The sequence below is a fragment of the Hemibagrus wyckioides genome, linkage group LG27, assembly GCF_019097595.1.
Source record: "Hemibagrus wyckioides isolate EC202008001 linkage group LG27, SWU_Hwy_1.0, whole genome shotgun sequence".
Classification (NCBI taxonomy): domain Eukaryota; kingdom Metazoa; phylum Chordata; class Actinopteri; order Siluriformes; family Bagridae; genus Hemibagrus; species Hemibagrus wyckioides.
In genome coordinates this window covers 20,217,357-20,241,591 of record NC_080736.1, presented here as the reverse complement: position 1 = coordinate 20,241,591, position 24,235 = coordinate 20,217,357, and the positions used below count along the sequence as shown (strand labels likewise).

The window sequence follows — 24,235 nt, the reverse complement described above, 5'->3', positions numbered from 1 at the left end:
TGGAGCGCTTGTGATTTATTTTCTTCTTACCAGCAGGACACCTCAGAATGGCATTATTCACTAATCACATACCTGTAAACACTTCTATAATCAAAACCTCAAACTGACTCACACCAGGCAAACCATTACTAATGTGAGCTAGGGGGAAAAGGGGGGGGGGGGTTTCCAGGAATCAGAGATACTCTGATTGGAATATCTGCATTATGAATTGGAAACACTTTTGGAATGTTTTCTTTGTACAAGTGAGAACTTATACCAGGAATTCGCACATTAGGCTGAATCTGGAGCCATGCATTCATACAAAAATAACTGAGAAAAAATAACGGTCCTAAATAGGTCATCTCAAGTTAAAACAGAAATTATGTTTTTCCAGATGTTATGTTATGTTTTTCTCTGTGCCACAAACGAGTCCACATATTCAGCTGGTTTCTCTTGGCTACTTAAGAGAACGTGTCGAGTCCAGAGGAGCTCCGGGTGTTGATCCCGCCCCGTCCCCCGTGAGCCGATAATAGTGAGAGCATCGAGCTGCAGCCTGAAGCCTCGGCCACGTTGTACGGTGTCTGACCGTGGTTGTTCAGGGTTCTCAAACTTGCGTTGCATCTAAATGCATAAAAGGATCAAAGATCCAGCAGTTAGATTAGTTCTGGTCCATGATGTTCACGGCATTCGTTGGTCACGAAACATCAGTACTACCAAGAGCACAGAACTTCACAGTATAAAGGCTGAGCTGAACAGGTTATTAAGCAAAATCTAAAAAAAAAAAAAAAAAAAATACTTTGTGTCAGTTAAATTCTCACCCGAGCAAAATCTCCGCACTCCTCAAGCCTTCGGTCCCCGAAGCTGCAGCCTCGTGCAGGGCGCTGTTATTCCTCCTGCACAGACATGTTCATCATTACTCGATATTTTATTAGCAGTTACATTTGTATGAAAGGTGATATTTTAGTTGACATAATGGGATGTTGGTCCAGGTGAACAAAATCATTTCTAGCGGTCTCACACACCCACACATTCCATTCCATGGTAAAGAGCTACAAGATCATGTAGATTACATACAGTGCTATGTCAACAGTAGTGAAATCAGGTGCATCCCAAACCACATATGTTGCCAAAGGTTTTTGGACACCCTTCCAAATCATTTACTTCAGGAGTTGTTTTTCAGGGGTTTGGCTTGGCCCTCCTAATGCTTCAGCATATCATGATATTTTGGACGATTTCATGCTCCTACTTTTGTGGGAACAGTTTTGGGATGACCGCTTCCTGTTCCAACATGACTGCACAAAGAAAGGTCCATAAAGACATGGATGAGTGAGTTTGGTGTGAAGGACTTGACTGACCTGTCCTGACCTCAACACCTTTGGAATGAATTAGAGCGGAGACTGTGATCCAGACCTTCTCGTCCAACATCAGTGCCTGACCTCACAAATGCACTTTTAGAGGCATGGTCAAAAATTTCCATGAACACACTCCTAAACCTTGTGAACAGCCTTCCCAGAAGATCTGAAGCTGTTATAGCTGCAAAGGGCGGGCCAACTCCATATTACTTTCATGTGGATGTAAAGGCAGACGTCCCAAAACTTTTGGCAATATAGTTTATGTGTGTTCTAGTCTACACCATCGTGTAGAATAAATAGAGTGGGTCATTTGTTCATACTAAAAATTCAAAACAAGACATTTCCAGGACCTGGATGATGCTCCTACTCGACAGAAAAAAGGGGGCGGGGCTAGCAGGTGCTGCTGGCAGACGACACTCCTGTGTGTCTTTAAAATGTTTTTTAAGCTTTTTAACAATTCCCTGTATTCTGCAACTGTAGCTGAGTGTGTTCGGAAAACAGCGTATCCTTCTGGTTAGTAAAAAAATTAGTGTTCCATTTGAGACGATACTAACCCTCTAAAATTCATCCACTAGTCTGTATATAGTGCATAGTTTAAGTGTGTTGTGTACAGTATGTCATTTGGCAATTTCCCAAAATATAAACAAATATAGTCCATGACCAAGCAGTTACTAAGGATGAGTGAATGCTGTATGTTCATGTTCCTGTATAAAAGGAAAAAACCTCCCGCTTGTGTGACATTTTATGTTGCATCCTTTAGGATTTCATTATTATATAAAATAATTTATGCCTCTAGGCTCAACCACATCTCCAAAACATTTGTGCACAGTACGCCTCCAGCTCGAGCCGGAGTAATCACGCTATACTAATTTAGCATCTTTTTAAAGTGTAGAAATGTCTTTACATCATTAGCATCGTTATTCCGTTAGCAACAGGATAAGTTACTCACTTCCCTGAAAGTTGGTCAACATCTGCACCTTTCTGCACCAGCATAGGGATGACGTCATGGTGTCCGTTTAGCACAGCTGAAACCAGAGGTGGACGCTCGTGGCTGTCCAGGCATGACGGGTTGGCACCCTGACCAAAAAAAAAAAAAAAAAAAATTATATATATATATATATATTCTTAATGCTGTATTTCAATCATTAATTTGTAACCAACGTTGTGTGAATGTGCTATGGGTTTGGAGTGGTGATAAACAAATTCTTGCCTCATCCAAGAGCTGCTCCACCACTGAGATTCGGCCCCGCCCCTCTGGCCCCACCTCCCTCAGTAGCAGGCTGTCTTTGGACACCTGTGAAGACAAGAAAAAAATAGTGTCTGTGACATCTTATGCAGGTATACAAGACAGTGTGTTTGAGAGAGAGAGAGAGCGAGAGAGAGAGAGAGAGAATGAGAGAGAGACAGAGAGAGAGAGAAAATGAGAGAAAGAGAGAGAGAAAATGAGAGAGAGAGAGAGAGAGAGAGAGAGGGAGAGAGAGAGAGAGACAAGTACTAACCGGTGATTGCTCAGTTGTAGCTGAAGTGCAGCTCTTCTTCCGGTTCCTAGCACTTGTTCCAGGCGCTGTGGCTTCACTCACTGCTCACATAAACACATACATTTCAAGTTACCCAAGCTCATTTTCTTTACTTTTCTACAAAGCTGATCAAAATACATTGCATTTAGCCATGTAACATGACTTAAAAGGCATTTACTCAACCTAGTTAAAAAAAAATGAGTCTTCGATACACTACATTGCCAAACGTTTTGGGACACCCCTCCAAATCATTGAATTCAGGCGTTAGTTCCCTTAGTTCCTGTAAATGGAACTCTTAATGCTTCAGCATACCAAGACATTTTGGACAATTTCATGCTCCCAACTTTGTGGGAACATGTTTGGGGATGACCCCCTTCCTGTTCCAACATGACTGCACACCAGAGCACAAAGCAAGGTCCATAAAGACATGGATGAGCGAGTTCAATAGTTATTAAAAAAATCGCCCAAGTGATTGATATTGCAGAAAAGGTTGCATCAGCTAGAATTCTGTCCAACAAGATAAAGATGTTAGCGTAACGCACATTCAAAGAATACTTAGCACTGATACAGTATTTAGTGTAATTTATTATACGTACATGTAGCTAGGCTGGTCTGGCTGGTGGTTAGCTTGCTCCTCCCCTCAGTAACATCACTGAGATTAAGTTTCTCACGGAACGATCCATCTAGCTGCCCTGCTGGCGATGACTACACACACACACACACACACACAATGTACCACATATACAACATTTTGGATGTGCCGTTCATGAAAAAATAACCAGTAAAGTATGTAGCTACCCTGGATCTGTCTGGAGGAGCCAGGACGAAGTTAACACGCAGGCTGACCTCATAGCTGTCCTCTTCAATCGCAGCAGAGATCAGCTATAAAAGGCAAAAATATCCAGAACAAGTGTAGGTATGCTAACTGTCTGTGCTGGATCAAGTGCTATTTATAAGCTGCCTAGTAATGAAGGAAGCCATGTTATTACATTAAGCCAAATGTCCAGTGATACACTTTTCAATATGGAGGGTGGACAGGATACAAAAATAAGCAAAAATAAAAATATTATTAATTTCACATTCAGGAGGAGGAGGAGTTCGTGGTTTCTTTGTAACATTATCTGTACTTTCTTCTCTTATTAACCTGGCCTAGCGTAACTGGCAACAGAAACTAAAAACTGATTAAAAAAAAAAAGTACATGATGTTCTTTGGCTATACTTGTTCATATTGCAAAAAGAGAAAAAAGCTAGTGGTTTGTTTGGGGTCTCACCCTGCCCATCCGTGGCTCTCCAACCAGCGCTCTGAACTCACTATTGTTTTGCGTGTAACTGCGCAGGTGAGCGCAGATGTGATCCAGCTGCTTCCTCCAGAATCCTACACACACCAGGGGCATAGTGAATATTTATTAGTATTATACACATACTTAATATCATAGAAGAGGAACAATGAGACCGCCAGAAAATAAAAACTTTCGATAGTAGGTGTTGTGATGATCAACCCTTTCTGGGGCACCAGAATTCCTAGCAGCCTTCTAACATCAAAAATACTGTGTACTGTGTTGGACATAACGGTGGTGTTACCTCGTCCAGGACTGACCGCTGAGAGTAAAAGCTTCCTGTCACTCATCTGCCCCTGTCTGCTAAGCTCCGCCTCTCTTTGCTGGCTCCGCTTCTGCAGATCAGTGCTGGAGGGGTAAAAGAGGCCAGCAGTCTGGGTCTGTGCGTCCACACCCCTCATCACGCTCGCTACCGGGACATGACGTGTAGATGAACTCTAAAGAAAGCGGTTTTATAAACAAGTTATTGGAAATGTTTAACTCAGTTCTCACTCACAAGGTGTGGCAGGTGTGTGTTATACCTGCTCGGGTTCCAGCGCGTCCTCTCGCGCACTCGGCTGCAAACTGTTGCCAGACCCTCGGGGCGGACCTTCCAGGAACACGCCACAGCTTCCACAGAAGTTAGCATACGGGTGGCTGCTTGCTCCACATTTGGAACAGGTCAGATACTTGGCTGTGTGGCCAGGCTGGAGAAAGCACAAAAAATTAATTTACATTTCACTGAGTAAAACGTTTCTGAATTGTAACCGGTTTGCGTGATCACCTTGGCACCACACCAGTCGCAGAATCGAGCATCTGAATGGTTTACTCTGTTACATTTGGAGCAGGGAACCATCTTCCCTTCCGAGGAGGGCAGAGGAGGAGCGCGCTGTCCGCTCAACACAGGCTAGAGAACAGAATAATAGACAAATCTGATCTGTATTTCTAACTCAAAACATATTAACTACGAATAACCTGATTAGCATAAACATCTCACAGTGCTGGCTTGAGACTTGAGTCTGGTCTCACATGTCACACAGTAGGTGATGTGGGCGGGGTTTCCTGTGCCGCATGATGGACAGATCAGTTTGCCCTACGAGAGCAGAAAGAGCTCACCGGATGATTGTGGACATTTCTTTCGGTGCAACTCTTTATTTTAAATTGTAAAGTTTATAGCATCCAGGTATATAAAGAGCGAGTGTGAGTGTGTGGGAGCTATTTTCAGCTATGCAGCAGCTGCATGCAGACTATTTCAGGTTACTAGAGACAGTTTACGTAGGTGTGTGAAGTGTCATGTTGATGTTTTCTAGAGCTATATTATATGGATGTTTTCGGTGCACTCTTGTATATAGAGATATTCTGATAATGTGTGTGTGTGTGTTCAGTCTTGTATACCTGCAGCCTCAGGCTGGCCTGTGGTTGAAGCTGTGGGGAAATAGGAGCCTCACACACCACACATGAGGACGTGTTCGCTGGCACCATGCTCTTACACTGCACACACAGGATCATCTGGAAAACACACATCCAAACAGACACAATTACTAGATATCTGAAGCTACCGCAGCAGACATAGATTTTCTATACACGCTCACTGATGTCACTTTAATAGGAACACCAGTACATTCTCAGGTATCTACGACTTTGGGGAAAAAAGATGACTGATGTAGTGCAGGGCTGAAACCTGCACCTCTGTCCATTAAAGCAAACCTGTACATACCTGCCCCCCCTCAGTAGGAGGTAGTCTCTGTCCTGGGATCGGTGGCACCGGAGCTCCGCAATGCAGACAGAACCGGGCGAAGGGGTCTGAGGGCCGGTGGCTCAAACACTTATAACACCTGCATGCTCAGAGAACCAGACCAACACCTTATGCACGTGATACAACAGCCTACAGGTTTATTCACCTAAATTCAATATTTTTGTTGTTGATGATGATGGTGATGAAAGACCATCCCTTCTTAATGTCTCCTTTATGTCATCAGCGCCACTCTTCCTTTCTCTCACCTGAGGAAATCGGTTTCTCTCTGGAGGCGAGATATCTGTGTGCTGCTCAGGTTTTTCAGCAGGCCATCTCCATCTCCTGTACTCTGAAACAGTACAAAACAGAATATACATATAATAATATCTTGTGTAATAAAACACAGCAGATAGGAGCATTTATCTGATGAAGTGGCTAAGTGAGGAAAGTCTTCATCCAACTAACAGGAAGCTGATGTCAGTGTTTCTACCTGGCTTCTACATAAGTAATGAACACTCTCCATGAGGTGCTGTTTAAGGTAAATAATCACCAATAGAATGGTGTGAAGCATCATCATATTATATGTTATATTTTTGTCAACGTGAACATGATGGAATGTGCGAGAGTGTTTCATTTATAACATTAAGTGCTGCGTCAAGATGAGCCTGAGGCATTTTTGGGAACGTCCTCACCACACACATGTCGGTTTGTGCCCTGAGTGAAAGGCACCCAGTTATTCTTACCTGTGGCCGTTTTGTGGGCGGGGCTACCGGTGCACTCTGTAAACGCTGGGGCAGAAAACGCGGGCCTTTTCGAGTGCGCCGTGCGGAGTCTAACAAAGAACAAAACATGTAAAGACGAGTCACCAGATATCCCATCTCTTCAGAAAAAACATTAAAAATATAAGAAGAATTACAATGGTGTTGTTATTAATTTATAGATACATTGTGATAGTCAGAACTACTACTGTGGTGTACCTAAAAGTTTTGCAGAAACATCTCCAGCACCATTCACCTGCTCCTGAAGTACATCCAGAAAAACACTGGGTTAAACTCATCCACTGTTACATAAATTTACAGGATCTTTAACAGCAGGTTAAAATACAAGGTAGGCTAAGAGCAACACTGACATGTTTGAAGTCACTTTGCTCAAAACGGTTTGCAGAGCTCTCCTGATTGTCCTCAGGGGGTTCTTGGAGCTCAGATGGCACACAATCCACCACGAAGACCTTTGTAACAACGGCGCTCTGTCTTCCATCGCTGAGGCAGAAGAGAAACATCTGTCAAACATCTGAGAAACAACGGTCACTGTGCTCCTCAAAAAACACCAGTTTTCCAAAGACTTCATTTTCTCTATTGTGACCAGCAATAAAAAAATAAAAAGTTTTTTAATACAATTGCAAAGGCCAGCACTGACGATCCTTCGTAAGCTCCTGTGCTAGAGCTCATTTCAGGGCCAGAAAAATGTACCCAGAAGACAAAAACAAACAAACAAAGTGAGCTCAATCACACAAGAATAGAGTGAAACAATAAATGTAAGGTAACATCTGTCAAACTAGATGTTTAATACAAGTTTAAAACCATGAAAGATACAGCCTATACAGCATTCCAGTTCATTCCACAGTCCTGTTGTGAATAACCCACGCATTCTCAAACTTTTAAGTAAACAATTATATTCTGTTTACACAGCACCTGGTCACAGCCATGGCCCTGACATGCACTTTGCCACTGGGTAAACGAATGGGCTCGGTGTATCTCAGCGTGCTGCTGTCCCCGAGCCCTGGCCTTCGCACCAACTCCGGTTTACTGCCATCCAGGGTGTAGAAGATTCTCACATCAGGGCTGTCTGAAATATAAAAAGGACCAAAGGTCCCATCACTATCTCTTACACACCGTGCAATAGAAAAATAGCTGAAGTCTCAAAAGTTGAAGTCTAAGGTGTATGTTCAATTTACTATAAAAGAATGGTTTACTCTAGCTAGCTGCCTAACGATGCTAACAAATTAAAATAAAATGATGCTAAGTATAGCAGCTCTTAGGTGAAAGTTTGAGGTATAGCTTCTTATAATTCACGGAACTAAATAAAAATAAATAAACTCTTTAATTTACTTAACAAATAGGAGAAAGATTCACACCAGCTAGCCATTACACTAGCCACTTGCATGCTTATTAGCTGTCTTGCTAACAAACTAAAAAAGGTTTCACGCAGAGGTAGAAGTACAATTTATTTTATTTAATATTCGCTAAAACGTCTTCACTTTACTCAACAAATAGGAGAAAGACTTACACTAGCCATTACAATAAAATTTACACTAGTCATTAGCTAGCTAACTAGAAAGCATGCTTAATAGCTGGCTTGATACCAAGCTAAGTTGTCGGTATAGATAAAAATTCTTCATTCAAGATAAAAAATGATAAACTCTTCAATTTACTCAACAAATGTGAAAAAGATTTAAACCAGCTTGCTTTTACATTACAATTACTTGAGGATTTACACCAGGCATTACGTTAGCAACAACTCTGAGGTAAAAGTTGTAGTTGAAGGTGTAGCTTTAAACCACATTCTTCACTCAAGTTTATAAAAGGGATAAACTCTTTAATTTACTCAACAAATTAAAAAATAATAATAAAAAAAAAAAAGATTTACAGCAGCTAGCCATTACACTATGATATACACTACCTAGCCAATTTAATATATCATTTTTAAAAGCTGACTTGCTAACAAACTAAAATAAGATTCGGCAACATATGCTGAGGTAAAAGGGCAAAAACTCGGAGGTAAAAGTTGTTGTTGGAGTATAATTTCGAGTCAGAAGATTCACCCAAGATTAAAAATATATATATTTAAACTTTTCAGCTTACTCAACAAATGTGAGAGGGATTTAAACTAGCTAGCCATCACACGAAGATTTACACTAGCCTTTACACTAGGTTATCATATATTACTTTGTTAGCATATATGCTAACAAAGTAAAATAAGATTAGGCAGCATATGCAGAGGTCAAAGTTGAACATTCTCTTTAATTTTAAAATCAAACAAAATGCTAAAGAATTAAAAAAAAAAGGAAACATTTTAATAGGATAGAAATAGCCTTTATTTGTCACATATACATTACATCACAGTGAAATTCTTTCTTCGAATGTCCCATCCTTGGAGGTTGGGGTCAGAGCGCGGGGTCAGCCATGATACAGTATGTTACATACTAGGCAGCAAGTCAAATTCTAGCTAATGGCGAATGCTGGATATTTACAGGATCTTTTACTTCTGATTAATTCATTAGCAAATTGTGTATTCAGGTGTTGTTTTTCAAGGTTTGGGCTCGACCCCTTAGTTCCAGTGAAAGGAACTCTTAAAGCTTCAGCATACCAAGACATTTTGGACTATTTCATGCTTTTTTCTCCAACTTTATAGGAACAGTTTGGGGATGACCCCTTCCTGTTCCAACATGACTGCACACCAGTGCACAAAGCAAGGTCCATAAAGACATGGATGAGTGTTTTTGAGTCCTGACCTCAACCGGATAGAACACCTTTGGGATGAATTAGAGCAGAGATTGTGAGGAAGGGGTCATCCCCAAATTGTTCCCACACAGTTGGGAGCATGATATTGTCCAAAATGTCTTGGTATGAAGCAGAAGCATTAAGACTTCCTTTCACTGAATACAATGATTTGGCAAAACTATTGGCAATATAGTGTATATGAGCAGGAAACCTACAGGCAGAATGATGTTTTCTGAGTAATAAAAGTTCCTTTCCAGAGGAAAATTGATTTAATCAGTTTAAAAAGTCTTATTAATACATATTAAAACAGCAGCATTTTTTAAGGCCTGTAGTATGTTTAGTCTGGAAACCCTCTACCTCTAGCGACACTTTCACGTAAGTATGATTCCTCAGTACTTTTCACACCACTGCTAACAAAATGCTGCCATTTAAAAAAAAAAAAAAAAAATTAAAATATAAACATGATAAGAGCAGTATTGGGAGAAAAAAAAAACAACTCACCTGACTTGATCTCGATGGGCGTATTGGTGTCTATTTCATGCTTGGCTTTCCCAGGAGTCGGAATCCGAATGGGAATGATGAATGGAGCCACAACAGAACCTGCAGTCATCCTGAAGCGTTCAGATCAGTGATATCCAGGGAAAGTTATAGTTTTATCACCCAGCCTTCACCTAGGATATAAATATCATTGACAGACTGACCGATGAAGTGACATTAACCATTCACCATGTACTACATCATCATCCCTCCAAACAAATCAAATCTCCAAAGCAATCAGAGAGATTCAGAACTTTTGGTTCCCCTTTGACATACTGGGTTCTTCTCATGATCTAGAAGACTTATTCTGTTTATTTATCAACAACAAGAGGATTACAAGGTGTTATGAGAACAGGATTAGTGTCCATGCCCAGTGCTCTCTGGATAGACCCTGGCACCATTGTAGGGTTTTTATTCAGTATAATCATTTCAAACCACATGCATCGCATTTATTGAAGAACTTTGTTGGCATTAGATCCATTTTTAACTCTCAATAAATTACGATCATTTTTAAAGAGAAGCGTTTACCTGGTATCCAGTGACGCCTTCATCAACACGGCTGCACAACAACACGCACTCTGATTGGTCAAACGCGTCGCCCATAGCAACCGCAACTCTTAATATTAAATACTCAATACGTCTGAATTAACAGCAGATTTATGCCATGTGTAATATTTCAGTCACTTTTTTTTGTAGTAACTTTAATTCATTTATTTATTTTTTAAAATAAAATAAAAAATCAGACCTCACGCAAATGTCTTACTAACAGAACTATTTCTAGCAGAGTAACTTGTGTGAATAGTCTCGTAGCGGTTGACTATTAATGAAAAAAAATAAATAAAAAGTTAATTTTTTAATTTTTTTTTTTTTAGTCAATCCAAATTAAAATTATGTGGGCACAAAATACAATTAGAAAGCCCCCCCAAAAAAGACAAAACAAAAAAAAAACCTTTCCTGACACGACTTTTATACAGGCAATATGTCCGCCACCAATAGCATTAACCCGGAAGGACCCAAGCAAGACGCTGCAAATGCCCTATTCCTTTTTCCCCACCCGTATTCCGTAAAATCCAATGTGATTGGCTGAAATCTCATCTTGAAATAGAATTCTGCACTATGATTGGCTAGTATTTAGTTCTTCGCCTGAAGAGGTGTGGTTTACAAGAAGAAAACGGGTTGCTAAGAAAAACACACGCTGCTATGTTAAAGTAAATGAGTAGTTTTGCTAGCGTAGTGCTAATTATAACGTCTTGCCTTATCATATTTATATGGAACACCAACAATGACGGATGTTAAGGTTAAAAAGGAGTCCACAGATGCTGTGGATATCGAAAACAGGTAAGTTGGGTGGATTATTAATATATCTAGAAATGTTATTGCATTATTTTGGACCAAACTGTTGGAGTTTTGTTGCACAATGTGATATAATATTCAAAGTACAGAGTTATGGTTATGTTATGGTTCGGTTGGTGGATCCCTGTTTTCCTGAATACATGCATTGACATTTGTGGTATGTAGTGCAGTAAGGGAGCAGGATTAATGTGTGTGTGTGTGTGTGTGTGTGTGTGTGTGTGTTTATTAAGAATAAAGGAGCTGTGTCAGCAATTTCCACAAGGAATCACTGATCAGGTCATCCAAAATGACATGCCGCATGTGGAGGCTCAGCAGAGGGCCATGGCCATCAACCGGCTGCTGTCTGTGGTAAATCATCTGACAATCACTTATCAACTTTTTAAAAATTTGCATTCACTGGCCCTATGAAAACAACACAAATCATGAATATCTATCTATCTATCTATCTATCTATCTATCTATCTATCTATCTATCTATCTAGATAGATAGTCACAAACTCCAGCTCCTGTTAAGTGGGTACCTAATAAATTGGCCCTTAATCTAGAATGTTTTTTATATATATATATATACATACATCTACGGCAACAATACAAAGGTTCGTTGATCCCTGTATCTGTAGGATTCTTGCTCATCCTTGTACGCTTTTATTCCCACAGGGCCAGTTGGATCTCCTCAGAAACAGCAATGGCTTGTTGTACCGGTTAAAGGACAATCAGTCAGCAAAGTAAAGTCACTTCTTCACAAAATAGCACATCGTCCAGGCGTGTATTTCCAATTCTGATGTATTATGGTTTCGTTTTGGTTTTTTTTAAGCAAAATGAAGGGCTCTGACAACCAGGAGAAGCTCGTTTACCAGATCATTGAGGATGCGGGGAATAAAGGTGAAGGAATTAAATATCCTTTTCCTTTGAAACACGCTCCGTCTATTCAGAAAAGTCTTACCAAGATAGCTCTTGTGATAGTTTCGTGTCTTTACAGGAATCTGGAGTCGAGATATCCGCTATAAAAGCAACCTCCCCCTGACCGAGATCAACAAAATCCTAAAGAACCTCGAGAGCAAAAAGCTGATCAAAGCTGTCAAGTCTGTCGCAGTGAGTTGATCGAATAAGAAAGTGCTGTTTTGGAGTTCCCAGATCCAAACTTGAAGCTTTTAATTGTTGCATCCAGGCCTCGAAGAAGAAGGTGTACATGCTGTACAACCTGCAGCCGGACCGCTCTGTTACAGGAGGAGCGTGGTACAGCGATCAGGACTTCGAGTCTGAGTTTGTGGAAGTTCTGAACCAGCAGTGCTTCAAGTTCCTGCAGAGTAAGGTCAGGAAAATCATAAAACTTATAAAGCATCAGCAATATCCTCTGATAGCAATGAGCATAGACAATGTACCACATGGCCATACACACACACACACACACACCAGAAACACAGTGAGTCTGCAGATAAAAAAGGAGAGAAACATTTAAATGTTCACTGAATGCTCATTGTAAGTGGTTGTAAACAAGTGTTTTGATATCATGTACTGAATATGAGCGTCTAAAACACTTTCTGTCTCCCTAGTTGTACCAAACGCAGGGCGCAGAGTCTGTGTGAAAATGTAAAACGACCTAAATGTAAAGAAAAGAATGAATTAAGTGGGTCAATGCCGGTGTCCCAAATTACGCATGCTCAAAGTCTTTTCATTTGTATCCCTGAGATGATGTGAAGGCAAAAACCTTGAGAGGAACCAGACTCGAAGGATAGTGGGATTAGAAATCATTATAATATACAGGTGTAAAAGAGTAAAGCCAAACAGGAGGAAGTGTGTTGAAAGCCTGCGAAACTTTTTTTGTGTGTGTGTTCCAGGCAGAAGCAGCGAGAGACAGTAAACAGAGTCCGATGGTGCAGAGAAACAGCTCATTCGCCACCTCATATGAAGTCTGGAAGTACATCTGCGAGCTGGGAATTAGCAAGGCATGACCATATGCATATTAAAGCTCCACTTTTATGAAATGAATGTTGGAGTCACGGTAATATTCGTGTATTTGTCTAGGTGGATCTGTCGATGGAGGACATCGAGACCATCCTGAACACACTGATCTATGACGGGAAGGTAGAAATGACCATCATCGCGGCTAAAGAGGGCACAGTAGGTTGCGTGGACGGGCAGATGAAGCTCTACAGGGGTGTAAACGCCATCATCCAGCCCACAGGCCTGGTTAAAACGCCCTGCGGTCTTTGCCCGGTAAACGTTACACCAACAAACACTCAAACAGTGAGCACAGAGTAAGCATTTATGGAAGCTAGTCACCCTGAAAAGCCAGGAATTCTTGCAGTTCCTGGATGCAAAATTGGTAAAGCCAAGTTTTACGCCAGCTAGAGGTGCCAATATTTATGGTTTAGCATTTACAGTCTTTCCTCTGATACCTAAAAAAAAAATAAATACACATTTCACCTTTTTCCACTTACTGGGCTAATAACAGTCACCAGGCATTTCAGTGAAGGGGACAGGACGCTGGATATCCATTATCCTGTGAGTTAATAGAAAACAAGTGGGCGGGGCTATGGCTTAAAAATAGACAGAATTGCTCATTATTAAATATCAGTTTTTTACTATAGCAATCCTTGCTGCACAAAAGTATTGGCACCTCTGTGAAACAAGGTATAGCCCGTAAGGGTCCAAAATACACTTGCTTAAACATCTGTATCTAATTTGAACACGGAATTCTGAAGACTGGGGTTTTTTTTCTTTTTCCAGGTGTTCCACGACTGCCACGAAGGCGGGGAAATCTCACCATCGACTTGCGTGTACATGGGAGAGTGGCTAGACTTTTGACCTTTTGTTGGATTGTGTTTTTTTTTCTCTGTGGAGAAAGTGCTGTATACTTTTTTTTTTTTTTTTTTTGCAACGATTTGATGCAACAAATGATATGTTTATTTATTTACAACATGCAAAGGTTTGATACAGTATATTTGAAATGAATGTGTAGAAAGAAGAATAAGAAACAGCAGCTGTACTGTGGAAACTATCCTGTCAGTGGTCCTTTTCTGTTCCTTTTCTCCTTAAAATCAAATTCCTCTGATACACGTGATACAGCATTACACGAAACACGCAGCTGATTAACAGGTTGTAAATGAGTTACACATTTCCTCTAGATCTGTGCTCATTCATTAATATCCAAACTCTTTGTTACTTCTTGGGATTTTTTAAGAAATATCAGTAAGTGAACACAGTATAAACTGTTAAGTTTTGAATTTCTTATAATAAAGACTGGGATCGAAACAAACCCTGATTCTGTAATCAGTCATCAATGATCGGAAACTGGTGCCATGCAACTTACTGAATACGAGTTAGGTCATATGTTTATCATCATCATCAATTCCCAGAAACTTTTTTCCAGTTTCAGCAGTTTGAGGTCAGCGGAGATGTCTTTATCCCCAGCCACAGATGCCAGCTTCTCCTGTTCCTGTGCCAGCTGTGCATCTGCTGTGTGTGACCCTGTTCAACATTTTATAGGCCACTATTTCAGGAATTGGTTGCTTTCGGTAATATTACATTAAATCACCGATCTTTTAAGGTACATATATGTTTTCTAAAGTAAAGCTTTACACACACACACACACAAATTTTGGAAAATTTGAGAATAACACTTCAGCAAAGGAAAACGTGTGTGTACAGACACCAAGGTGCTCACATCATTTCTGCTCATGCCAATTAAAGATGCTCGTGTTTACCTGTTTACGCCTTCCAGCATCCCTCGCCGTGTGTCCATGGAAACCAGTGCGCGGGTGCTTAGCAACGCGTAAGGTAAGAGGAGGAGGAGGAGGAGGAGAAGAAAGAGCGTAGATGAGTGACGAGGCGCGCAGGCCGTGGCAGGAGAGCTGGTTTCATCACGGAGTCGTTTAAAAAATATCCACAATCCACGGAAGGACAATCAGAAGAGATTAAATAGCAAAACGCATAACAGGATTTCCCTTTCGTTTTTAAAATCTAAACGCGGTTCGTAGAGATTTTGTTGAGACGTTGCAGGGGCCTGCGTCACGAGTTAAAATCGGTAATTGCTGAGATGAAATTTGTTGCGATCGTGGCGGGGGCCGGAGCTCTCGCGTTCCTCGGCGCGCTCGTGTGCATCGTGGCGAGCGTTTACTCGCGCGCCCCGGCCGCCGCCCTGCAGCCTCCCGCGGCCGCCAACGGCACCGCGTCCCCAGTCCCCAGCGGCTCTCTGGGTGCGCTGTACGGTGCAGACACGAGCGAAAGGAAGATTCTGACGGGCGCCGGAACGGGCCGCGAAACGCCGCTCCTAGGTGAGCTGAGCGCCGGAGGCAGTCCGCAGCGCTTCACCTTCAGCCGCCTCCTGTGCTCGCCCGTACCGCCCGGTGAATGCGCGATGAAGCGCCGCAGACGCGACAAAGAGGTGGAACAGCAGGCCGAATACGACGAAGAAGACTGGAGTGCCCTAAGCGCGACCGCCGAGGAGCTCCGGCGCACCGTGGCGCTGCAGAGCGAGCAGATCGCCGCTGACCGCAAGACGATCGACGAGCTCACCGGCAAACTCGCCGAGTGCGAGAGCGCGCTGCTGGATGAGCGCACCGTGACGGAGCGCGGAGCCGCCACATCATGGCCCGCACGGCGCCGTCTCATGGCCGGGGATGGCGTGCGGGAGTCCACCGCCGCACAACTGCACACCGCCCGGGCTGTCGAGGAGCTCGAGAGAGCCATCCTCCAGCTCAAAGACCGCATCGAGAAGCTAGAGGTAAAAGGCTTAGATCCATAACCCTGTAGCCTAATAGTATTTTTATTATGATAATGTTGCATATCACATATTTCCAAACATTTCTATATTATACTAATCTCTCACTGCCTTACTGGGCCTACACCATATTATTATGGTCCCACTTTATTATACTGTACGCGTGTAGAAGGTTTTCCCTCCACAATCTACATATTAATTCATTTTGGGGTGATTTGTAATCCAGGATTATTAAGAAATGCTTTAGATCTATTCTGTAGTGTAGGGCTGTGTAGTGAAAGAATAATAGTGAATTATCCCACTATCATCGATAAGGACGGCTTCTCTTTGGAGTCAGGTTTCTCACAAGGGATTCCAAAATCTATCCAGGATTTCTGTGAAGCTGCTTAATCACCATAAAAGGGCTATATAAATAAAATAGAGAAAAATTGATTTAGTGGATTTCAGAAGAACCTCAGAGGTTCTTTCGATTTCTTGGAGCAACTAGTTTATAGCTAATGTAACTCCAGTGCTTGAACTCAATATTTTCCCTGTAATTCTATAATAAGAAAAACACATGCATAAATTATAAGCGTTTGTGTGTGTTTGTGTGTGAGACAGAGCTGTCACCTTGTCTACACTTAGGAGTGAGATATTCAGCAGCCAAGCCAAATTGTTATTGACTCATTTCCTGGCTTTCACTTATCGTATGATCCATTAGTCACAGACAGGATTAAGTTCCGGTTTGTACAGTGGATCTGATCCAATGTTCAAATCAGACGAATCAAATTTAACGCCTTCATCCGATCCGGTCTGAAATGCAGAAGTCCCGCTCAGGAGTCAAACGGATAAGGAAAAGGCAGAAAATATTAAGGGTTGTACATGTTATTGCAGTCAAAACATGCTAACATGGGAAATGATGTTTAATTGAGAGACCTGGGATATGTAACCTCTCTCTCTCTTTCTCTCTGGCCCTTAGCTGGAGATGGTGCCTGCTTTGCTGAACCACTCGGAGGTGGCAGCAGGCTCCACTGGCATGAGGTTGGCACTGGGCCAGCCTGGTGGGCGGGTGGAGGATGTGGGCGGAGAGCTCGTGCAGAAGGTAAAGCAGCTGGAGGAGGAAAGAAAGAACCTACGCAAGGAGACACAGAACCACCACCAGCACATCGACCAGGGCATCAGCACGCTGCAGGAGCGCATCTCAGAGCTGGAGCAAAGTGAGGACTTGATCTGGTGGTGGTGGTGGTGGTGGTGATGGTGATGGTGGGGGTGTCAGAATTAAAATCTATCCAAATGGCAGTTCAACAGGAATCTCCAAACATGACAAAGAAACCACGAGATTGTAATAATAATAATAATATCAAATCACCTTATGACTTATGTTATAGCAGCTAGGAAACAGATATTCCCTCAATAGCCTATCAAAATGTTTCCCTTGCTTGAGGTTCATCAGACAAAAATGCAGCTTGTTATATTACTCTTGTGACACTAACACTGGAGACTCCTTACTGAAAACCTCAAGCCAAATTGTTATACATTTTTCGTTGTTAAACCACAACACAATTTTCATTTGTTCCTTGTTAGTCTTACAATACTAGCTGTTACCATAGAAATAATAACATTAGAACAACCGCCTGTTATAGTATATAAACCTGTGCCTTGTAGCCAGAACTGAGCCGCTGAAAAGTAATCGCCCCCCTTCTGACCAATCAGATTTGAGAATTCAATAACTATTTGATGATGATGTGAGATTTAGATATGTATTGATATGTTCATGTGACCATGATTAGCAAAAACTTAGGTGTTGTATATCATCATATCAGCATGCTACACTGGGATACTCTAAAGCAAGAACATCATTTGGAACTGACTAGTGACTTGATCGTAACATGGCTGCTATTTTTCCTCCCAGGTTTTACCGGTCAGAGTTTCCCACAGGGCTACAAGCTCTCCTTCCCCATGCGGACCAACTACATGTATGGCTTGGTGAGACGGAACGTTCCGGAGATGTACGCTTTCACGGCTTGCATGTGGTTGAAGGCGACCGAAAGCGGGATCGGGACACCGTTCTCGTACGCCGTGGACAAGCAGCCCAACGAGCTCGTCCTCCTGCAAGGTGTCCATAATCCAGCCGAGCTGCTTATTAATGCTAAGGTGGGACACGTGACGAGACACGGCTTCAATATCAGTTAAATACCTCTATAAGGGAATACAAATAGTATGAACTTCTTGTTTAATAGCATGCACATATTAGTACTACTGGACAAACTTAACTAGAGGATCAGGAGAGGTAGCCAAGAATGCTGAAACTGAGCATTGAGCTAGCAATAGAAGCAAGCTAGCACTCAGCATGGCTTCACTTTTAAAGAGGAACATTACAATGAGAAAAGAATTTGATTCATGCTAATGTGGTTATCAACAAAGTTGACACCGTGGTTTGGCAGGTAGTTTTGCTGCTTCACAGCTCCATACTTCCTGGTTCATTCCTAAGGTCTGGTTGGTGTCTTCTGGGGTCAAAATAGCAGTAGATGGATTGCTAACCCCTAGGTGTGAATGTTTGCCCTAAAATGAACTGGTGTCCCATTCAGAGGATGGGTTATCAGGAAGAATCCAAGTAAAGGGACTCAAGGGACCGTACTGCATACTAGCAAAGAAGTCCGGTCCTCAACCAATTCCAGTCCTTACCTTAATGTTAAACCATAATTTTGTTATATCCCCCTCCTCTGTAGGTTGCACAGTTACCCCTGATGTTCCCACCTGGCACCTGGCAGCACGTGTGTGTGAGCTGGACTCTTCGTGATGGCGTCTGGAAGGCCTATCAAGGGGGCAAGCTCAAGGGGCGGGGTGAAGGGCTGTCAGCATGGCATCCAATCAGGGCAGGGGGTGTGCTGGTTCTGGGGCAAGAACAGGTGAGGTATACCGTGGGGTATAAAGAGTCTGGAAGGAAAAACTTTTAGATATGGCTATGGCTGATAATATGCTAGTATTGCTGCTTTGAGAATACAGATTTGGTCCAATATAATTCACCCAAAACAACATATCATTTGGTAAAGCTTAATTTATGATCTTGCCTTGCCTACGATCATGGTCATGATCATCAGGTATTCCTGATCATGTTGAAAACATAGCTAGCTAGCTAACTGACATTTCCTCACACTGTAAATATCATGCTGTGGTAATTATATTGTTACATATGAAATGTCATCGATTTAAATTTGGGAAGCCACAGAGTGAACGAATCAGTGGTTGCTTCCTCACTGATGATCAGTGGCATGAAGAGAAGATAAGGCTCGGGAGAGACTTTTACCTCAGGTGATCTTGCGGATAATGAAAACGAGATGTTAGGAGCTCTTTAACAATAATTCTTAATCATTTGGCAGATTTTTTTTCCCCCTAGAAGTAGATAAGGCTGTAGACGTAGAGGACGCAGGGTTACATTTCAGCCGGATTGGAATGAAATCTTGAAACCCGTCTTGTCTTCTGTTTCACTTTTGGACACTTTTGTGCAAACCTTCTGTAACACAAATCAGTGGCATGTTTTTAGCATTTCTTGGAACAGTACAAAGTCGAATGATTCAATTAGGAAGGAAGTTGTCTGAAACTTTCCAGTAAACGTGTGTCTCTTGTGCTTCAGGACACGCCGGGAGGACAGTTTGATGCCTCCCAAGCTCTGGTGGGTGAGCTGTCTCTGTTTAACCTGTGGGACCGTGTCCTGTCGCCAGCTGAGATCAACACCCTGGCGGCCTGTGGTGAGCCTGTGCTGCCGGGGAACGTGGTGTCGTGGACAGATCGAGACGTGGACGTTTTCGGAGGAGCCACCAAGGAGCCTGTAGATCCCTGCTCCAGTGACACTGGACCCCAGAAATGAGGGATGTGTTTATTTGGAATGGTCACTGTGGTACATTATTCATAATCCAGTCACGCTCCATGTCAGTGTGTGTGTTTGTGTGTGTGTAAGGATCTGCAGAGCCAAATGACCGGAACTGCGAAGTGCTTAAAAGCCACTGTGTATCTTCCTGTGTGTGTGTAATCGCCTTGTAGCGGGTGTGATGTCCCCTCACGTCATTCCCACACTGATCCATTTCCACACGTTTCTCTGTAAGATCAATATTTTCCTTCCGGATCCTTCCCTGCTGACCGTGTGTTTTTCCTTTTTGATTTTTTGACGGTGTAACTGTGATTGTAGCGGCCTTGACTTAAAATTCACTGCACTCTTACTAGAAGCAAGCGTCTGATTCCGAATCGATTTTATTTCTCGCTCTCAGACCTTGCGTGACCATTTTCTTTCTTTCTTCTGCCGTGTAACGTTTAGGCATAACTTTTTCGAATCATGTTCTCGATCTTCTGCTTATAATTTTTACATTCGAATTTTTTGTGGTGTTTGTTTAATAAACGACTCAATCGGTATGACTTAGACTTTCTGTTCTTTATATAATGAATAAATGCTTTATCGGAGTGTATGATTTACACAGATATTTGTAGGAATTTTTAATATCAGTTTCTATTCCTAATTGGATTTTTAATTCTAGATATGTATGAATTTGAGTTTCTTATTTGCTCCTTTTTTTCCTCTAAAATTAGTGCTGTTTATTATTATTATTATTATTATTGTTGTTGTTGTTATTATTATAATTATTGTTATTATTATTAGTATTATTATTTTGTGCTAGAATCATTTTTTAAGCATTATATCAGTGTGTTTAATGTATAGAGCAGATGACATCCATTTTCTAATTTCGTAAACTGATATTTATTTATTTATTTATTTATTTATTTATTTATTTATTTACCATGCTGTGAGGAGAGCAGGAGGAAGTGCTTGCTTGGGTAGACACGCCCACTTTACTTTTGCCTCTTTGGCTGTTAGACACTGGCGACTTGCTGTGATGTCACTGTAGCGCTTTATCCGTACACTGTTTGCACCGCAATGGATTTTTTTGATTCTCTTGTGAACTATGTGGATGATATATAAAAAAAACCAAAAAAAAAAAAAAACAATGATGGGAAACGATCTGCTTTGGAGTGAATTTCTTCGTTTGGAACGTTGTGTGTGTGTGTGAGTTGATGTGGGGAAGATAATCTGATGGGCTTTGTGCTAAAACAATAGGATTACACAGATTAAAAGAAGGGTTTTTGAACGCTAGCCTAGCTCATCAAAGAGATACAGTACAGACGTCCTCGCAGTATGCAAACACGTGTGTTTGGATCGTGCTGTGTGACATTTTCAATGTCTAAAATCTATATCTGAAGTTAAACACAATTAAAGTACAAATGAATTACAAATCAGTGTTCATCCAATATTTAGCATGCTTTGAGACCATTTCAAAGACAGCTTTCAGCAGTACCATTTCCTTTTCTGCGTGGATTTGACTTAAAAGTTGCCTGCAAAAGTCATATAGCATAACCGGCTAATACGGTATTTATTCATACTCCATGAAAATGAACAACAATTTCTATTTTAAAAGACTACTTGGCGGCACGGTGGCTTAGTGGTTAGCACGTTCGCCTCACCCCTCCAGTGTCGTGGGTTTGAATCTCATTCCCACTCACTATGTGTGTGGAGTTTGCATGTTCTCCCACTGTGGCATGCTTCTAGGCTGATTGGAGTCTCTAAATTGCCCGTGGTGTGTGCCCTGCAATGTGTTGGCACTCCGTCCAGGGTGTATTCTGCCTTGACGCCTGAGATAAGCACAGGCTCCCCGTGACCCAAGATCGGATAAGTGGTACAGACAATGAAATGAAGAATTACTCAATATATTTAGATCATCCTATTTTGTGAAAAAATCAATTTACAGACAACCCATGGTAGAGGCAACCCAGATCGGAGCTATACTGTCTCTGAACTTATCACAATGCCATCAGTCATCAATCTTGACAAGAATTCCTAGAAAGAAATTCAGAGAAATTCAAGAAATCAGAAATGCTCCTCTATCACCATGATGCTTTGTGAACAGGCATATTTATTTAAGCTTCTAATAGTAGATTCTGCGACTCAACAACCCCAGTGATTTCCGTTCATCATCTCGGAGTTATTCTTCTGCCTTCTTCATCATCCTCCTCACTTTATATTTGTTACAAAAGTCAACATCTGCCTGTCTCTTTATGGTGAGCTCTGGATTTGGTGATGAATGCCAAAAGGTTACACTCACTTTAAAAATATAAATGTGTTAGGAAAAAGTAAAAAAAGGTCTTCTGTTTTTTTTTTTTTACAGTGATGCTTGTTGAGGAAATGGCTCCATAGTACCATAAAGAACATTTATATAGTCTAAGGAACCTTTTTCCACTTCAGAGAACCTTTGATGCAATGGATGCGTTCCATAAATGTTAACGATTCTTTACAAAACCATACACGCTGACAAAAAACCATACATTGATCAGGCATAACATAATGACCAACTGCCTAATATTGGTGTTAGTATCGCTTTTGCTGCCAAAACAGCCCTGACCCGTAATACACTGTGTATTTTGACACCTTTCTATCAGAACCAGCATTAACTTCTTCATCAATTTGAGCAACAGTAGCGTGTCTGTTGGATCGGATCACACGGGCCAGCCTTCACTCCCCACGTGCATCAATGAGCCTTGACCGCCCATGACCCTGTCGCCGGTTCACCACTGTTCCTTCCTTGGACCACTTTTGATAGATACTGACCACTGCAGACCGGGAACACCCCACAAGAGCTGCAGTTTTTGAGATACTCTGATCCAGTGGTCTAGCCATCACCATTTGTCCCTTCGTCAAACTCGCTCAAATCCTTACGCTTGCCCATTTTCCTGCTTTTAACACATCAACTTTGAGGACAAAATGTTCACCTGCTGCCTAATATATCCCACCCACTAACAGGTGCCATGATGAGGAGTGTTATTCACTTAACCTGTCACTGCTCATAATGTTATAGCTGATTGGTGTATAGGAACCTTTATTTTCTTAAAGTGTGTGTTTGGAATATCATGTTAGAGTCCTGATGGTTTGCAGAGCTACTCACCAAGAAAAATCCTATCACAATCCAAATCGGTGAGCCAGACACATGCCTTTACACACAAAATTCTGATTTGGAAAAACCACAACTAGACATTAAAGACATTTAATTGAAGGAATATAAACTGTATATAAAGATATTATACTTTTAATGTTACTATAATGGCCACAGCAAGCTATACTAGGTAATAGTGAGATGTATAACATTTTAATGCAAGAATTTATAGTCATTTTAAATACCATAGCACATACTACTACTATTATACTAAATCTACTACTAAGATTTGCATTGAATCACAATTCTTCTTTTCGTCTTCCTCCCCACTCCTTTTCTCTCATCCAGAGCTGCTGAATTATAGATGTGTATTAATCACAGCGGTTAGGACCCCCTGCTCAGGCTCCCTACAGTCCCATCTGTCTCTCTGTCTTTCTCTCTCTCTCTTTCTCTTTTTCCTTTTATCACTATACATATTACATTAAAATATTACATTACATTACTAGCCTCACTAAACGTGCACACACACAAAGCAAATCGTAATAATTGTATAGATAGGCAGTCCTGGTATTACCACTGGTCCACACACATACAGTATATACACATGCATACACACACACACACACACACACACACACACACAACAATCCACTTATGCAAATAAGGAAAAGCCACATTAATCCTTAAAAACTGAAATCAAATCATTGTCTCAGACAGAGAGAGAGAGAGAGAGAGAGAGAGAGATCAAGTGTATTACTACACAAAAGCCTCCCATGTCCACCATTTAACTAAATGTTCTTGTCTCTATGTCTACTTGTGAGTGAACAAACTCCAAACACTCTTACAAAAAAATAAGATAAAGGTTCAACACTTATGTACTTATAGTCCATTACAATTGAGTCGAGTGCACTATCAGATGACATTCTAAGACATTCAAATGGTATTTATCTGTCTGGTTGAGTCAGTTCACGCACATACACACATCCCTGAGTTCACACACACACACACACACACATCTGTGAGTGCTCTCAGGTCAAGCATGTATTTGGGGCAGCAGTGGAATCTTCTGCAGCGGCCAGATGTTTAAGCGGATAGAATTCAGGGCAGACAAAGCAGAGAGAAAGAAGGGAGGATGTGCCACCTGTTGTTGTATATGTTCATAACAAGTCACACCTGATCAAAAGTATGTGGACACCTGACCATCACACACCAATACACCCACAAAATCATCTTTTTTGCCATAATAATAAGCTCCACTCTTCTGGGAAAG

The 24,235-nt window shown here is 41.5% G+C and overlaps 3 protein-coding genes across 3 annotated transcripts; 2 read left to right on the top strand and 1 right to left on the bottom strand.

Moving 5' to 3' along the window:
• Window positions 1–29: 29 nt before the first annotated feature.
• On the bottom strand, window positions 30–10,713 carry dzank1 (double zinc ribbon and ankyrin repeat domains 1). Its single transcript, XM_058382004.1, has 21 exons — window positions 10,465–10,713; window positions 9,901–10,070; window positions 7,591–7,744; window positions 7,029–7,158; window positions 6,877–6,919; window positions 6,643–6,731; window positions 6,166–6,248; window positions 5,882–5,999; window positions 5,560–5,673; window positions 5,162–5,257; window positions 4,949–5,071; window positions 4,707–4,871; window positions 4,430–4,622; window positions 4,120–4,223; window positions 3,647–3,730; window positions 3,445–3,553; window positions 2,831–2,910; window positions 2,542–2,625; window positions 2,281–2,408; window positions 798–872; window positions 30–600 (listed from the first exon to the last, which is right to left on the bottom strand). The coding sequence occupies exons 2-21, from the start codon at window positions 10,007–10,009 to the stop codon at window positions 441–443; spliced, it is 2,241 nt and encodes a 746-aa protein (XP_058237987.1). The 5' UTR covers window positions 10,010–10,070; window positions 10,465–10,713; the 3' UTR covers window positions 30–440.
• A 390-nt stretch (window positions 10,714–11,103) lies between these two features.
• Window positions 11,104–14,548, top strand: polr3f (polymerase (RNA) III (DNA directed) polypeptide F). Its single transcript, XM_058382007.1, has 9 exons — window positions 11,104–11,274; window positions 11,520–11,637; window positions 11,947–12,014; window positions 12,104–12,171; window positions 12,269–12,381; window positions 12,458–12,601; window positions 13,128–13,235; window positions 13,315–13,506; window positions 14,020–14,548. Exons 1-9 carry the CDS (start codon window positions 11,219–11,221, stop codon window positions 14,095–14,097), a joined length of 945 nt encoding a protein of 314 aa, XP_058237990.1. The 5' UTR covers window positions 11,104–11,218; the 3' UTR covers window positions 14,098–14,548.
• A 571-nt stretch (window positions 14,549–15,119) lies between these two features.
• nptxrb (neuronal pentraxin receptor b) lies at window positions 15,120–21,002 on the top strand. Its single transcript, XM_058382006.1, has 5 exons — window positions 15,120–16,015; window positions 16,971–17,208; window positions 17,904–18,145; window positions 18,721–18,900; window positions 19,626–21,002. The coding sequence occupies exons 1-5, from the start codon at window positions 15,329–15,331 to the stop codon at window positions 19,857–19,859; spliced, it is 1,581 nt and encodes a 526-aa protein (XP_058237989.1). The 5' UTR covers window positions 15,120–15,328; the 3' UTR covers window positions 19,860–21,002.
• Window positions 21,003–24,235: the final 3,233 nt, after the last annotated feature.